This window comes from Vicia villosa, linkage group LG1 (genome assembly GCF_029867415.1).
Source record: "Vicia villosa cultivar HV-30 ecotype Madison, WI linkage group LG1, Vvil1.0, whole genome shotgun sequence".
In the NCBI taxonomy this organism is placed as follows: Eukaryota; Viridiplantae; Streptophyta; class Magnoliopsida; order Fabales; family Fabaceae; genus Vicia; species Vicia villosa.
In genome coordinates this window covers 39,184,322-39,201,478 of record NC_081180.1, presented here as the reverse complement: position 1 = coordinate 39,201,478, position 17,157 = coordinate 39,184,322, and the positions used below count along the sequence as shown (strand labels likewise).

At 36.6% G+C, this 17,157-nt stretch overlaps 1 protein-coding gene across 1 annotated transcript; it reads left to right on the top strand.

Moving 5' to 3' along the window:
* Positions 1-8,515: 8,515 nt before the first annotated feature.
* Positions 8,516-13,579, top strand: LOC131634775 (uncharacterized). Its single transcript, XM_058905403.1, has 2 exons — positions 8,516-8,970; positions 13,356-13,579. The coding sequence occupies exon 1, from the start codon at positions 8,590-8,592 to the stop codon at positions 8,968-8,970; it is 381 nt and encodes a 126-aa protein (XP_058761386.1). The 5' UTR covers positions 8,516-8,589; the 3' UTR covers positions 13,356-13,579.
* Positions 13,580-17,157: the final 3,578 nt, after the last annotated feature.

The following is a 17,157-nucleotide window of genomic DNA, read 5'->3' as shown; positions in this document are numbered from 1 at the left end:
AAACAAAAGTAAAAATGAAAGCAGGAAAAAGCACATATTGCATTTAAGGAAACAAGACTAGACATAGACACATACACATACATGTTTCTCACACAATTTTATTTTTGACTCAGTTACTTCAGCGGAGAGTAATCGACGTTCGGTCTTCAAGTTCCCACTAGTGTGCTTACTGTTACCTATGATTCTCTTTGTTCATAACCCATGTTGAATTACAATGATCCGAACTACCTCGCAAACTTTTGGGAGTAATTGTCCAATCTGTTGTTGACGTTGCTTGTAAAGGTCTTTTGAACTTGTAAAAATACTAAGTTTTTAAGCTTTTGTGGTTCAGTCGACTGGTATGTTTGTTGTAAATAGGATTTTGTCAACTACCCTTTTCGAGATTCTAGACATGTTTCTAGATGATCGTGATCTTGTAGATCTCTTCCTGAGATTCCTCCAAACCATGTTTCCCTTTGTCGACACCTTGATTGATGCTTTATCGACGCTTCATCATCACAGTTCTTTAAAACACTTCATTAATGTCTTCTAACAACTAATGTCTTCTCATTTTGACATCCTCTATTTATTTTCTCCTAGCTGAAAATCCAAGTGTAGTATATGCCCCCCAAAAAATGTCACCTTCGAACAACATTTGACTGGAGATAAGTGGTATTTTTTGTAATCACTTTGTCATTGCTCCCCATGTTCTACACACGTCATATCAGCCACGCTTTTTGTCAATCATCATGACCAACTGTTCTGGACTGGGCCGAGCAGGCCCAGCTCTTCTTGCTAGCCGAGAAGGCCCAATTCGTTTGGGCCATTTCCCTGATTAACGTTATGAACCAGTCAAGCATGAAGACCACGTGTCACGCTTCAGCGAAGGATCCGGTCAACCTCCTCCGAATCCTACGCTACGCTCATCCAGGACATGGGTCACCTGCTGACTCAGCTCTAGCAGAGGGTGTTCTAGCAGTTTCCTAGCACGTGGGCCTCCAACTGGATTTGGCCCAATTAGGAAACCTTGGCCCAGCGCTGGGGGCTATAAATACCCTCTTTCACTAGAGGGTCATGTATCTATTCTTCACTTCTTAAACCCTCTCTCTTTGATAGCTACTGACTTTAGCATCAGAGAACCTTGCAGGTACCCCCCATCCTATTCATCAAGCCAGATCCTGCTGCTGTGACGATTCTTCTGGTCAGGTACGATCAGTGGCGCCGTCTGTGGGAATCTTGCTCCCCCTTCTTTAACAAACAAAGATCAAAGCTAATCCGTTCACGATCGTCATGGCTGGCAACAACAACAACGCCAACGTCCCAAACCCTGATCCCTTCCACCCTCAACAGCTCATCGAGGGTTCACCCCCGAGGGGACGAATCGACATCGGCGGGAGGGACCGCAGCATACCGCTGACGGGCAAAGGGGACAGAGGCATGAGGCCTCGCAATCCAACAGAAGACAGCAACTTCAGACCGTCGAGCAAGTTCAAAATGGTGGTAACGAGCAGCCTCAACCTCATAATGGACCAGAGCAGCCTCAGAACCTGAACGAAACTGACGCCAGAGACGGGCATGTTGCCTCTTCATTCACCCACACCTCCTAAAGGAGAAGAGTTCACCACGAAGACGACCAAGAGGAGGTCGACATTCCCGAGGAAGCCGACCCCACAACCGTCCTCCTGCTCAAAGAATTGCAGAAGACAAACCGTCTCATCAGGCTTCAAGGTGACCGCATTCACGAGCTAGAAAGGAAGCGACGATATCGTTCCCCCTCACGGAGACACTACCGATCGCGCTCCTATTCTTCCTCGCGCTCACCACCAAGGAGGTATCGTCGGCGTTCCCCATCCTCTTCGCGTTCCCCGCCCAAGAGATATCGTCGTCGGAATCATTAATGGGGTTATTTTGAATCATTAAGGGTTGCTAAAGGCTTTAAGACTGTTGTGAGGTTGAGAGTTAGCTCACGTGACGTGAGAAACTACTGTATGTGTGTATTTTCTATGTTGTAGTTAGGTTTCTCAATCACGATGGTGAGATATTTATACCCGCATTATGCTTGATTCTTAAGATTCCTTGTACAGTTTTACTCCTAATATTAAGAGGATCATGGTCCACTTCTCTCATGACTTATCTCGTACAGTTACAGTACGGAGACATGTCACTTATTTTAATGATAGGCGACATATCCCAAAGAAAGGCGAGATATCTAAATAAAGGGTATTGCCTTTCCTAAAAAGGATGCTGATTTCCATGTCACCACTTAAGGCCTCTTTACAAATATACTGATGCGCAGTCCCTCAAGTACAAGAGCTTAGAAAAGACGAATTGATTTAGTTCATTCTTCATATTTGAACATGTTGGGAAATCGTAAGTGTTACAATCTTAAGTTGGACCCTTTATGCAAAGTGTGAATGAATCCTTCATATGAGACATTGCTTGAGTCCCTTAGACGAAAAACTGGTTGAGTCCCTCAGGCAAGATGCTAGTTGATTCTTTTAGATGAGAGGTGGGCCTTCCGTACATGGGCGAGTTCTGGCACATTTACAGGTATCTGATTATATGTCATACTTCAGTTGGAAAATCCTAAAGCGTTTGTTAGAGGGGAAATCTTGTAATGCATTTAATGTCGTCAATATCTGTGGGACGCATAATTGACTTTACTTTTCTATCATGTGTCGAAACGTGCAAAACATTTCACATATAATTGAAAATTTATGGGACCTTTGATTACCCATAATTTTCCTCTCATATTTAAAGGGAACTTTGAAAATTTATGTTGACTATGGATTAATGGAATTATGCATATTTGATAGTCATGAGATTAAGGGTTTTGAATAGTGTGTACTTTGAGTCTAAATTTTTAGGTAGACTATAGTATAAGTCTAGAGTTTATAGGCCAAACAACTTTTATGAGACAAATGTAAGAGGATATTGTAAGTTATGTCATCTGATGGTATCTAGAGGTCGACCAACCTTGATTAAATGTATATCTTGTTGAACAAATGACTCCAAATACAAGAGGGAATGGTGAACTGTAATATTATGGTTTAAAAAACTTTTAACAAAATGATTGATTGAAAACAATTTATATTGAAAGCAGAGATAAAATGTTTACCGGTGTTTTAGGTAACCAATCATGAGTTTAGAAAGCAAGTGAGATTAACTCGAAAAATCTCCAATGTAATTTGTGCAAGGTGTGAACACACGTGCGTGTGAACTGAATGCAGTTGACATTTTCACGATAATAGAGTAGAAACAAAGTTTAAATGAAGTTGAGTTGCAATAAATGACAAGGTAAGATGCAGTAAATGACATTAAAAAAAAGTAAAAGTGAAAGCAGGAAAACGAAAATATTGCATTTAAGGAAACAAGACTAGACGCAGACACATACATGTTTGTCACGTAATTTAATTTTTGACTCGGGTGCTTCAGCGGTATAGAGAATAATTGACGCTTGGTCTTCAAGTTCCCTATAGTGTGCTTATGTGTCACCCGCGATTATTTCTGTTCACAACCCATGTTGAATTATAATGATTCGAACTGCCTCACAATTTTCTGAGAGAAATTGTCCAATGTGTTGTTGACGTTGCTTGCAAAGGTCTTTTGAACTTGTAAAAAAATACTAAGTTTTTAAACTTTTGAGGTTCACTCGACTGGTATGTTTGTTGCAAATAGGATCTTGTTAACTGCCCTTTTCGAGATTCTGGACATGTTTCTAGATGATTGTGATTTTGTATATTTGTTCCTGAAATTTCTCTAAACCATGTTTCCCTTTGTCGACACCTTGATTGATGCTCTATCGAAGCTTCACCATCAATGTTCTTTAAAACACTTCATTAATGTCTTCTAACAACTAATGCCTTCTCATTTTAACATTCTCTATTTACTTTCTCCTAGTTGAAAATCCAAGTGTAATATATGCCACCCCAAAAAATATCACCTTTGAACAACATTTGAATGGATAACAATGATATTTTTTGTAATCATTTTGCCATTGTTCCCCATGTTCTACACACGTCATATAAGCCAGACTTTCTGTCAATCATCATGACCAAATTTCTACCAAAACGTATTGTCTCAAAATGTGCAACCAACAATCCATCATTACCCCGGTTTCCAAGGGCATTTAATAGCCACTAACAACAAAATTAAAATTTATATTTAATTTCATTAACAATATTTTCCATAACTCGAGGCCATTCATTGGCTCCGAACACGCCACTTGTCTGTGTTTTCGGAAGAAGACGTTTCACCACCCTTTCTCTTTCTATTTAAACCTTTTTTTTCTCACACTTCCGTCTTCTTCCTTCCATCTTCCCAACTGAGAAACAACAACAAAAAGGCAAGAGGTTCTTACCATTTCCAGCTGCTTTTTTCTTCATACCTCTCAAGTTATCAATGGCATCTCACTGCTCCGTTCAAGCGCATACTCCATTTGTTGCTCGTACTGATATGCCAATATTGATCAACAACCAAACTTATGTCTCAGAGCCTCCTTTGGTAGAAGTCACCACAAGAATATGGTATTTTGATGCTTTGATCCATTATTCCATTGCTGACATTATGTTTGCCTTCTTGGGTCCTCTCCTCGGGCTTATCAAGAAGTCTGACCTTTTGGTCGAGTTCTTTCCCAGCTTCCATGGGTGGGAACCTGTGGTTTTCTGTGATCAGCCTTTTGATTTTCAGTTCATGGAAAACAAGGTATATTGATCCCCTCCTCCATTTGAAACCCCTGATTCAGCCTATGTAAAATGGTTAAAAAGGGTGGAGAGAAAAAGGAAGTCTACGTGGTAGGCGCAAGGAATCTACGAGTTCATTCAACTCTCAAGGGTAGAAATCAAATATAACCTGCCATATTTCTTGTCACTTTGGGCTTTTGGGAGGTTGCCAAAAACACTTTTAATCTCTTTTGAGGAATGATTACTCTCACTCTATTTGATTTAGCCGCCATCGTTGGTCTTCGACCAACTGGAGACGAATACAAGCCATCGAGCCTTATGAGGACTATTTATTATACTTCTATAGTTACGAGCCCAGACACCAGAAACACGACATCAACACTGATATGTCGATACTAATAGTAATTTGAAAATATGAATAAATTAAGCATAATCACAAGTGTTAGTACTAGTTTCGGACACTCATATGTCATATTTTTCAGAGGTGTTAGTTCTATGGAGATCATGAGGCCAAATAGATCAATTTCATAAGTAAACGTGAAAGCAATTTCAAAGCATCAGATCAAATGCAATAATCATAATCAAGAGTATATAACAATAGAAGGTACATGATCGATGAACAAAAAATATAAATAATATAACACTTACGTAGTTAAAAGATAGATAATTGAGAGATCAAATAGTGGGAAAAAAAATCATGGGCGTAAAGGGCATAAGAAGGCACATGTGAGCGAGCATGCATGCATACTTGCTTGGTTTGGAAAGTAGAGAAATTGGGTACGGAAGATGGAGATCTCAACAGAAAAGAGTATTGTGTTGGGAAGGATTGTTTGGGTTCGGAGATCACAACAATACACGATGATGACTCTCGCTATTGCTTTTTTTATTCTTGACGTGAATCCTACTTACACATTTTATCGTTATTGTTTATTTTTCTTTCTTGGATATATGTTTTTTCTTCGAATAATTTTTCCCAAAATTTAAAATACTCGACTTCTTTAATTAAAAACCAAAAGAGTCCACTTTATATATTAATAAGCCAACTTTTTTTTTGTCAAGAGGTAATTTAAAAACTAGTTTGGTTTTTAAGGAAACAATCATTTGACGTACTCCCTTTGATTCAAAATAAGTGTGATTGATTTTTTTTTACATTCTTCTAGACTAAGATTCTCTCACATTTAATTCAATCCTGGAACATCTGAACTAAATTTCACATATAAGATACCCTACGTTGAGTAAAAATAATTATTTATTCCATCTGGACATATATTACTTCTTAATTGGACATTAAAGTGCTAACTTTATAGGTCAACCCCCTATCCACTATACCGGAAACAAAAATCCATCACAACAAGGTATTACCCCATTGTTTCATGTATCATTTCAAGTTTTAAACATAACAGTGACGTTGTTTGTGGAAATCAACTTCTAATTTGTACGAATTTCCACAATCAAATTTGTACGATTCAAGACACGGTCGTTGTAGTTATCATTCTAATATTAAGAAATCAACTATCGATTTTATTTTTTAGAACATCTTAGATCCTTCATGTACTTGCTAAAATTACAAATACGTAACAATCCCTAGTGAATAAGGGTTGTCATAGGCTTTAAGGTTGGTGTGAGGTTGAGTGTTAGCTCACATGAGGTGAAAATTTATTGTATGTGTGTATTTTCTATGTTGTCCTTAGGTCTCTCAATCATGATGGTGATATATTGATACTAGCAACGAGCTTGATACATAAAATTCTTTGGAAATAGCAATCACTATGGGAGAGGACGATTTTACTCTTGATATTTAGGAGAATGTGCTTCATTTCTCTCATGACTCCTTCCGTACTATTACCGGAGAGAGACACGTCATTTATTTTCGTGATAGACGACTTATCATAGAAAAATGAGATATATCTAAATAAAGGGAGATGCCTTCAAGAAAAGGGCGGTTGATATGATAAACGAGCGACTCATATCTTCATATCGCCTTTTAAGGCCACAATCCCGCAAGGACGAGGGCTTAGAAAGGATAAAGTGATTTAGTCAATTCTTTATATATGATCATGATAGGAAAATATTAAACGATACAATCATAAGTGGGATCCTTTATGCGAAACGTTAATGGATCTCCCATAGAGACGTTAGTTGACTCCGTCAAACGAAAGGTTGGTTGAGTTCCTCATGCGAGAGGCTAGTTGAGTACCTCAGGAAAGAGGCAGGCATTCAGTACATGGGTGAGTTCTGACCCATTTATAAGCGTCTGACTTTGTGTAATACGTTACCTAGAAAATCCCGAAGAGTCTGTTGAAAAGAAAAGTGTGTAAGGCATTTAATATCATCAACGATGGTTTATCCTTTGGATACCCGATTGGCCTTATTTTTCTGGCACATGTAGAAGATTTCACATTTGGTTGTAAACCTATAGGACCTTTGATTACCCCTAGTTTTCCTCTCTTATTTAAGGGGACAGAACCTAACCTTTTCATTTTCCATACATTTTCTTGCTAGAGTTTGTAGAACATTTCTTGGATCGTGTTCAGAGACGTATCATCCAACAACTAGGGAGAATGAGTCGATCTCATTTTAGAGAACGAAGCCAGATTGATGATTAAGGTGTTCTTACGTTTTGAATTTCCTACCTCCAATAATCACGTTGAATATGAAGCTGTCATCGTCAATCTCACACTGTCCGCCTAAATGTGGGCAAACAATATTAGACTGTGAATGAATTCCCAACTTGTGGTGTCTCAAGTAAAAAGGGAGATTCATAACAAAATCCATTGTTGCATTGGTATGTTACCTTGACTAGGGAAAAACTAGAAAATTTTAAGTCCTCTGAAACCTTACGCATCCCAATAGAGCATAACAGTTAGAGCATACACCATTTCCAATTTTTTTAGCAATAAGTTCTCTAGAGCGAATCACTCCTTCATCTAGGCGACAATGAGGATCCCAAACATCAAAATTTAAGGAGTGACGATGATGGTCATAGAAGACACCTCCCAACCCTAAAAAATATCGCCTGCCATTACAAAGTATATTGACTGGGGAACACTTCCCTTCGATCCAATTGAGGCCCTCTAATAAAGAGAACAACCAGTTCATACACTGTGACAAAAGGAATCTTATATAGAAGAGGCTTATTGACCTCCTATTGAAATGTTTAGAAAGGGATGAAGTTTCCTACACCATCGTCGAAGTACACGAAGGGATAACCACACAATATTTAGGTGTCTATGCTATGGCTAAGAAAAATCCTTAGAGTTTGGTACTATTGCTTGTATATGGTCCAATACCCAAGGTGCATGTGTGGACATCACCCTGACCTTTGTTGCAATGGGGGTATGAACATCCTTATTCTTTTCCCCTAGCACCAGACAAATATAAGTTTCTAATTATAACAGTCGGTTACTTCACCAAGTATGGACAAAATGTGTGATATGGGTGAAAAGAAAAATATATAAATATTGCAATATATAAGTTTATAATTACATTATCTTTTGCTTCCATTGATGATTTGATCGTCATGTCATTTGAAAACAAAAATTGTGTTTACAAAGTTTTTTTTTTTGATAGGAAGTATTTTTGATAGGATTTAAACTATAGTGGAAAATGTGATGATTATAAGTTTCTAATTTTGCTGAAAGTTGAAAAATTTTAAATTCTTCAATTTGAGCCCTTAAAAAATACATTGGAGATTTTAAAATCCGAAAAATATTTTGAACTTCTAGAAATACTTTTTAGAAACTAGAAGGGCGGCAAAAGAAAAAGTATGGAAAAGATGGTACGAATAGTAGTTTCCACTATGGCTTCAAAACGGCCCATTATCACACATCCAATACACGATTCAACTTCCAACTCGATTCCTCATCGACACCCCATTTCCAATTTTCCATTCCCTTATTCACTTTCACATCGAGAATCAAAACCAACCATGGCGAAATCCGCGTCTTCCCTATTGCAGAAGCTGAAGGGTTTCATCAAGAAGCCATGGGAGATAACCGGACCCGTTTCCCACCCGGACTACAAATCAGCATTACCCGGAGCACTCGAGTACCGTGTTTATTGCCCCGCCACCGAAAAAGAACGGGCTATTATTCCAACTTCCCTCCCCGAAACCGTGTACGACATCAAGTACTATACTCGTGATCAACGCCGTAACCGTCCTCCCTCTGTCCGCACCATCTTCAAGAAAGCCGATATCGAGAAACTCAGGAAGGAAGCTACCTATGACGTCGCCGATTTTCCCCCAATTTATCCTAACGTTGCTGTTGAGGAGGATTTGGATGCTCGCGGCGGCGGATATCAAGCATAGGTGATGATTTTGTTTGTGTCAATTCTCGTTTCCGTTTTGCTTGTAATTTTTGTTGTGATTAATTGATTAGGGGTTTTATGAGTTTGTTTTGATACGCAATACCTTCAATTGGAAGTATTAATTTTTTTGTTCCCTTTAGGGGATTTGTATAATTGCTCTGAGTTTGACTAGGGTTGAAGTTTGGGTGATCTTTAGATTAGATGATTATTGTTCTGTGGGATAGGTTGTTGGATCAGCGTTTTGATTGTCTAGTGCCTGGTGTCTTTTTGTATTTACGTTTAATTAAAATTGCATTTTGTAGTTCGGGTTAATTTGTTTATGGCTTTTCAAATGTAGTTTTTTTATATATGTTTGGTCCATTTTAATAATTGAACAAAACATTACATACATGTTTAGATGGTTTCTATGAAGAGGAGGTCTAGTTAGTGAATATTCTCTAAGTGAATGCACACTAGTTTGAGGATAGAGATATAAGAAACAATGTCTCTGCCTCACTTTTGTTGCCACATCGGACAATATATGGCCTTAACACATGTTTATAAGTGGGGAAAATCCTCACCTTACAAGCCGGTTTTGTAGGGTTGAGTTAGGCCCAATCACATTTCTTAACAGTTTGTCTATCTCAAGGGTTTGATTGAGCTGTTCTAGAAGAATGGCAAGTGGTTTCAACTTGCAAAATCTTTTGAAAGCTTTATGATTCAATAATGGAAAGAAAGAAAGATCAATAGAATGCAAGATCTCAGAAGGGCCATTTGATGGCCTGGTATTGGCATATGTGTTTTGGAATTGAGTTCTAATTAATTATTGTTTCCCTTTCCTTCTTACATTTCAATTTTATTAAAGTATTATATCTTGTGCTTTTCTTAAACTTTATATCACCAAACCCATGTTCAATTAATACGTGGCTTGTGCTAAGCAGTTGACAATCCATGTAAAACTTTGTTGAATCTTGATGACTTGGATCAATAATACTATTGTGCTATTGCTTGTCTTTTACGGTTTTACCCTCTAGTAATATGTTGTATGACTCCTATAGAATGCTAAGTCAGCTATAAAGATGTTATATCTTGGCACAAATGAAATGCTTAATAGGCTAGAGTTCCCACAACTTTTACATGGATACCTATAAAGAGTACGATTCCTTTAGGCATTTGGAAATTGGAAATCTGGAACACGTGGGAAAACCTTTGGAAGTTGTTGACACCATGATTAAATGGATTATTTGTGTGCCTTCAAGAAACCTAGTGGGTTGGAGAAAATATAAGGAGTTAAACACTTAAGAATTTGAAACTTTGGTAAAAATGGAGCTATAGTCAGAATTTGATCTGTACATTTGATAGAGTATGATTTTCAAGGTAAATTCCTCTTGAAGCTAGGATCTTAATAGCAGAGGTGTGGCGTGGAGCATTCACTTTCGCAGCCCATAACTGTGCCAGTTTTGTGTCTGGAACACACTCTGACACTGCAGCATGGATGGTTTTTAAGAATCCTGATCTATGTTGTCATTAGCGCACACGTTAACGGTTGTAGGGTTCGCGTGACCCTTATAGGCTTCAGCCGCCGTTAGCAATAGCGGTTGTAGCAGCCACCAATTGCAGCCCCAAACCGCTATTGCATCTGCTATTAGGGTTATAGGGCGAAATACTCAGCCTTATTTTTTAAACCCTTGTCTTTTTTTAGGGTATAAATCAAGGTTGTCAAAATCGGGATCTTGCTTAAGATCGGGAGGGGATAGTAAGATCGTAAAATATAAGAGTGCAACTAAGATCGGAAGATCCTATTCAATTATTTTTGTAAATCGTGAGGGGGTAGGATGATCGCAAAACATAAGATCGTAACAAAAACTGTAAGATACTTCTTAAACGGGAAATAATACTACATATTTGAAGTATTTCTTCATGATATTTTCGTAGGCAAGTGTATTCGTGGGAAAAGGATGCAGCCGAACCTAAATTATTGCGCCTTTGTATCTTGTCATCCTTCTCGGTTTGTAATGGTGGTCGCCAGAAAATGGCCGACTGTGGCCAGAATTGGCCAATCGGACATAATCATTGGTTTTACCATTTTTTTCCACAATTTGACTACAACACGCGATTCTACTTGAGATCTTGATCATTGGGGGTGAGTGAGATCGTGAAATCGAAAGATTTTAAGGTTTAGATAGTGATTTTGATAACCATTATAAATGACAATCCAGACCCTGTTATGTAATATTCTGTTCTTCTTTCCATTATGTTTTTGCTCACAAGCAATCATTATGTTTTTCCTATTTTTGATTCAGTTATGTAATGTTTTTCTTCTCTGTTTAAGTTTTACTGCTATGAACTTTAGGTTATCTAATTAGTAAGTACTAAGTATGAAGATCTCTTTAATTTTTTTTTTTTTTTGATTTTTTAGTATTTGTGTTTCTCTTTGTACATTGATTTTAGTCTTTGCAATAGCAGTTATCCTGCTATACTGCTATAATATTTTAGGGGTTCGTTGCTACGCGACACTATCTTTGATTAACAACATATCTCCTGATAAAAAGAGTGAAATCTGGACTTTCTCACTAGTTTAAAAGAAGTGACGAATCCACATAGTAGAGGAATCATTGTAGAGGAGGCGAGAGGAGGAAGAAGACATGAAGAGTCAGTCGCAGAACAGAAATAATTTTTTTGGCTGAATCGGTACAACACTTTTCTGGCAACTCTTTAACCTTTGCTGAGACTTGAATCAGCTCCTTCTTAAGGACTATTCATAGTTCACACGGACAAGAAACCCCTTTTCGGCCCAATTTCATCCATTATTCATCCTATTTTTCATTTGCTGTCAAAGAACCTGAGCTTTGTCTCTCTCCGCCGTTGATTATTGTGCTTCTTCTATAGCATGATCTCTGTCACAACCATCCAACAGAACAACTGAGCTGCAGTTTCAGTCTCTTTTTGTTGTTATTTACTTGTTAAGAATGCCGTAGTGTCTGTTTGTTTCCACGTTGAAAAGTATGCAGCGGCGCATTAAGAGTGAAACTAATATACAGCTTCTCAAAATTGCATCAAAATTAACTTTGGGGAGCTGTATTTGTGTATGAAACGGATAGCCAAAAATGCTATTAGATTGATTGTGATTGTGCATCTAGACAATGAAAAAGACAGTCTAGTGATACAAAACATCCGCCTGAAAGGTTCTTAGCCGTCTAGTTAAGGGGTAAACCCATTTCTAAAAGGATAATTTGGCAGCAGCCACAACTGTTGGGTCAAATCTCTCCTTCGTATCTAGACTATTACTTTGGTTGCTAATGATGATATATCCTCAATTTTAGATGATTCTTAAATTTTTGGGTCTATATATGCATGTAGTATAAGCAGAGTTATTAATCCTAGATAGCGGAGCGGTCGGCCCAAAAAATAGGATAGCGGGATAGTGGATTTTGACCTGTCCGGGCCGGGAAGCAATCCGATCCCGCGACCCTCTATCGCTGCAATCGCGGCCGCGATCTCAAACTGAGACGCTTGCCGCTGCTCCATAGCGGAGTGTTGCAGCGCCGGGAGAGATCCCGGGATAGCGCCGCTACAGGGCGCGATTAATAACTGCGTATAAGTCACATTTTTTTTCTATCATATGTCTAGCAGTCATTATGCTATAGTGTTGTTGGGGTTGGCTGATATGGTCTAAAATCTATTGGGGTATTGGCTTCTTTCTACTTCATTGTTCTGGTTTTATGTTATTTTAGTATCAAAAGAAAAAAAGGCTGTCATTCATAGAGTATTTGGATTTTGCTACTTGATCTTATCAAACTAGTGCATTAATAGTAGAGTCAAGATACAACAGCTATGCCATACGTGTTTGAAACTATTTGCCGAGGATATGTAGATATGTCTGTATTTAGCATCATGTATGTTTTCCTAAATAAAATTTCATATCATAGGGGCGATATGCTCACTGGTTAGCTATTCTAGAAAAATAAAAGTTACCGGAGAAAAGAGGATGCTAAATCTGGTTACTGCTATGCCTATTGTCTAATATCACGTGTTTTCATGTTCGGACACTCATTTTTTATTAGGCCAAAATTTGGACACTCATTTTTTATTATAGGCCAAAATGCAAAGAATATACCTGGAACAAATGGGAGTCCAAATTTTTAAGATACTAGTATGATAGTGATACTACTATATTTCTATGAGACACTTTTTTTTTATGTAAGTATATGCGTTGCATTCATAGTAATGTGAGACAAAGTAATGTGTGACTTTGTCTCGCAAACTCTGGTTGATCCATTATATCTAGTGTTACCTTTTTCTGTGCTCACCAAATTGTTTGTAGACTAGATATTTTTCTTTTCATTTGCTTGGCTTCAAAAAGTCTTGTGACTGTCATATTTACTAATTGTTTTTGCATGTCATCAGGTTTGTGCTATCATGGGATTATTACATTATTGACCCTGCCAGATTTCTGTTTGTGTCATGGAAAGGTCTGAAGAGTCTGTGCACAGACCTGTAGTGATTGTCTATTTTGAAAGGGTGTTAGCATTTTGTATCAATAATAAAGGGTTACTAACTGCATTAAGTTTAACTACCTGTGTACTTACTGTGAACATTGGATCAGGAAGTAAATTGCCTTATTGTTTTTATTTTGTTACAAAAATTGCCTCATTGGCTTGATAAGGGGTAAATTGAATAATCACCCTGAAACTCCCTGTTCCTTTGGATTATGAGTGAAGCTTTTTGGAAATGACGTCAATTTTTTAAGGCTTTTTTCGTTTTAAGAAATGAACTGTTCACGAATCTGTGCAGAAGAGTTAATGCTTTGAGAAAGTTGATTCGCTGATGGTATTGAAACCTCTATATTGCTTCATTTTTCTAAATTAAAATTGAATGTCATCCCTAGCTAAGAAGAACTTATGCACCGTTCATTGTTCATTTCAGGGTATCAATAAGGACTCCTGTTAAGGAGTGTTGGCAGTTAAATTTTAAACTACTTCTAGACATTCTTAAGTCTTTTAGGCAACTTTTTGTTTTGTTTTTAGGCATCGCAAATAAATCCGGCCCCGGTTGAACCCGCCACCCCTGCCCGAATTTTACGGGGGAAAACCGGTTTAATTGGGGATGGTGGTGGTTGCGGGAAAAATCCGGTTTTTAATTATGGATGTGGTGTTCCGTCTGCCCCAGCCCCCTCCCACGCCCCTTTTCTGCCTATTAACTTTACTTATAAACTCGTCAGCTCCGTTGCTATGCCTATTTGTTTTGATTAAGTGCCTCATAATTGAGTTGATCTTTGATAATTCACCATCAACCATGTTATCAGGTTATGTTTGTGCGCACACAAACATGGATTAACAACTAATGTTAAATAACATTTTTGTCCCACATCTTTTGTCACACTGTTAATTGTTAAGGAAGAAGCCTGCTGTGAATCTCTTGTTAGGAACAATGATGGAGGGAGGAAAGTAATTGAGATTTTAGTATTTCTTCATTTGTTCCACCCTTGATCATTTATTTTGTTCCAAGTAAATTTCTTCAAAACAACTTATTATCATCAAAATTTGAGCTCTCCAGTTGACTTTAAGTTTGATTAATTCAATAGTAATAAATACTGCCGTCATTGGTCTCCTACATGCATAACAACAAAGCAGCACCAATGACTATAGCCATCATCCCTCATCCTCAGTCACTTTCACTCACATGCATACACACAGTGAGGTTGGCAAACCTCGCGGTGGCCGCTTAAGAATATTGAATACACTAGTAAAGAGAAAAGGATGTCCTGCTCCTACTACACTCCACATGTCCCTATATCCTCCCAATACCTACACATTTAATATGCACCCCTTCAAAAGGACACAACCGGAAATCTCTTATTTTATTTGATCAGAAGATTTAGTTCTGATATATTAAACCAACTCAATCGATAGTTGTACAGACACATCAGTTTGGACGAACACGGTTTGAAACACAGTATATGACATTGATAGATTCAATCTCCCTAACAGACAATGGGAATTTATCACTCATATACACAAAGCCCCCCTAAATTATCTTACTTTCATCCATCTCTTTCTCTCTGAATACACATTTATTAAACTGCATTATATCATTTTTCAGAATGCCTGATATCTTACAGTCGTTGATGGTGATAGTATATATATTCATTCATTATAGACTTATTCAGTTGACAGTGCCGTTGATTGTGATACGACATTGGTTTTTTTTTTTTTGTTGCATGATGAAGAAGAAAATAAATATGAAACCAAAAATCTTGTTTCTTTTTGCACCATTTAAAGCAAACATTTGACTACATATAGTCTGAGACTCCCCAAAATTTGTCATATATAAAATGGCTTGGATTGAAAATAATCTCTATCTAAAGTTCACGCTTTTCAAATTCTTAGCTACTCAATTAATACGAAGAATACTAAGAAGAAAGTTTATAATTCCTAGCTCTCTTACGAATTAATCACTAACATTTTTCATCCTACCAAAATCAAACAGCTCAATATTTTTGTATTTGATTTGTCAACTTCAACCTTGAGTGGTCCAATATTGATTACATGTTTGGAAATGCACAACTGCAGTAAATTTTGGGTTTCCAAATTCATAGATTTTGACAATCGGAAACTTACGTCTAAGTTCATTATATTTTTTTGTTTTATTTATGTGAAAAATTTCAATTTTCAATTATTAATTAAAGCAGTGCAAAGAGCAAGAATTTAATTTTGAGTAAAAAAAAAAAGAAGCCTTTTTACTTACAATTTAGGTATGAATCACGAGAGAACACTTGCATCAATGATCTCCACACCTTTTTCTTGTATTGCTACTTCTTTTAAGTGAGAGAAGCGTACCTGCAAAGTGCAAAGACACTTCGATGTGAAAATGGTAAGGTGTAAGCAGGATATAGGATTTAAGGGAGAAGTGAAGTGTAAGATCATACCTGTAGTTATAATTATGGTGTTTTTCGGTGCGGTTTGTGTGGATTTGACGTTAAAAACCATCTCAACTACAAGAAAAGAAATATGCGGTTCAATTGGTTTTTATAAATAAAACCAAATCAAACTAAAGCAAATCAATGTTGTTTGAATTGGTTCGGATTTTTATAAAATTTTTATCGAGTCAAAGATACACATACATATAACATAATTTTGTGTTTAGTCATTCATACATTACAACTAACAACAAAACTCATTATATTTGAACAATAACTTCTCATTTAATATACAAAAGTCAAATAAAAAAATCGGAATAAAAAACTTAAAACAGTACATAAAGTAACATTAAAAACATTATAATGAAGCTGAAAAAACATAGGAGATGAGAGATTAGAGAAGATGAAAAATAAAAAACATAAAAGATGAGAGATTAGATAAGAAGATGCGCGATAAAAATGAAATTAAAAGATAGAACAATAGCATAGAAATAAGAAGATGGAAAAAAATGCATAAGAAAGGAGAGATTAAAGAAGAAGAGGTGAGATGTACCACTGGCATAAAATATAAGAAGAAAGTGCGATATTACTAGATGAGATTTGAGAAGGATAAAACTAAAACCTCAAGTGTGAGAAAGAGAAAGTTATTCATAATCATAAGACTAAGGTAGAATATGTTTGGGTTGAATATGGGCACCCTTAGGATTTAATAATTTCAAGCGCTCCATAGCCTTAAACTCCCTTGTCATGAATCCATGGAAAAAAGCATCAGAGTCATGAAGATCTGACAAAATCCGGTCAAAGACGTGACAAAGATCAAGAAATGATGATGCTTATGGAAATGAGTAGTCTCTCTAATGTGTTTAGTTTCTAAGTATACTTGTTGTCCTGTTTTTTTTTTTTTTTGCACTATTTTCAATTCCTGCAATTTCAAGCTTTTTATACTTCAATTCCAGAACAATTTGATTTAATAGTGTGATGCTTTTTTCCCTAAATGATTATGTGCCTACATGTTAGCATTCTTAAATTATCGTAATGCATCCTTTATCCGCCTTTTTTATTTTAATAAAGAGGGAGAAGTATATTCTTTAGAGAGTAGAGTATACTCTCAATTTAATTAGGGAGAGTTTAACATACACATATATATATATATATATATATATATATATATATATATATATATATATATATATATATGAGCATATATATATATATATATATATATATATATATATATATATATATATATATATATATATATATATATATATATATATATATATATATATA

Bases quoted from the DNA above. Each gene is read 5' to 3' on its own strand.
- LOC131634775 (XM_058905403.1), top strand. From the start codon at position 8,590: ATGGCGAAATCCGCGTCTTCCCTATTGCAGAAGCTGAAGGGTTTCATC.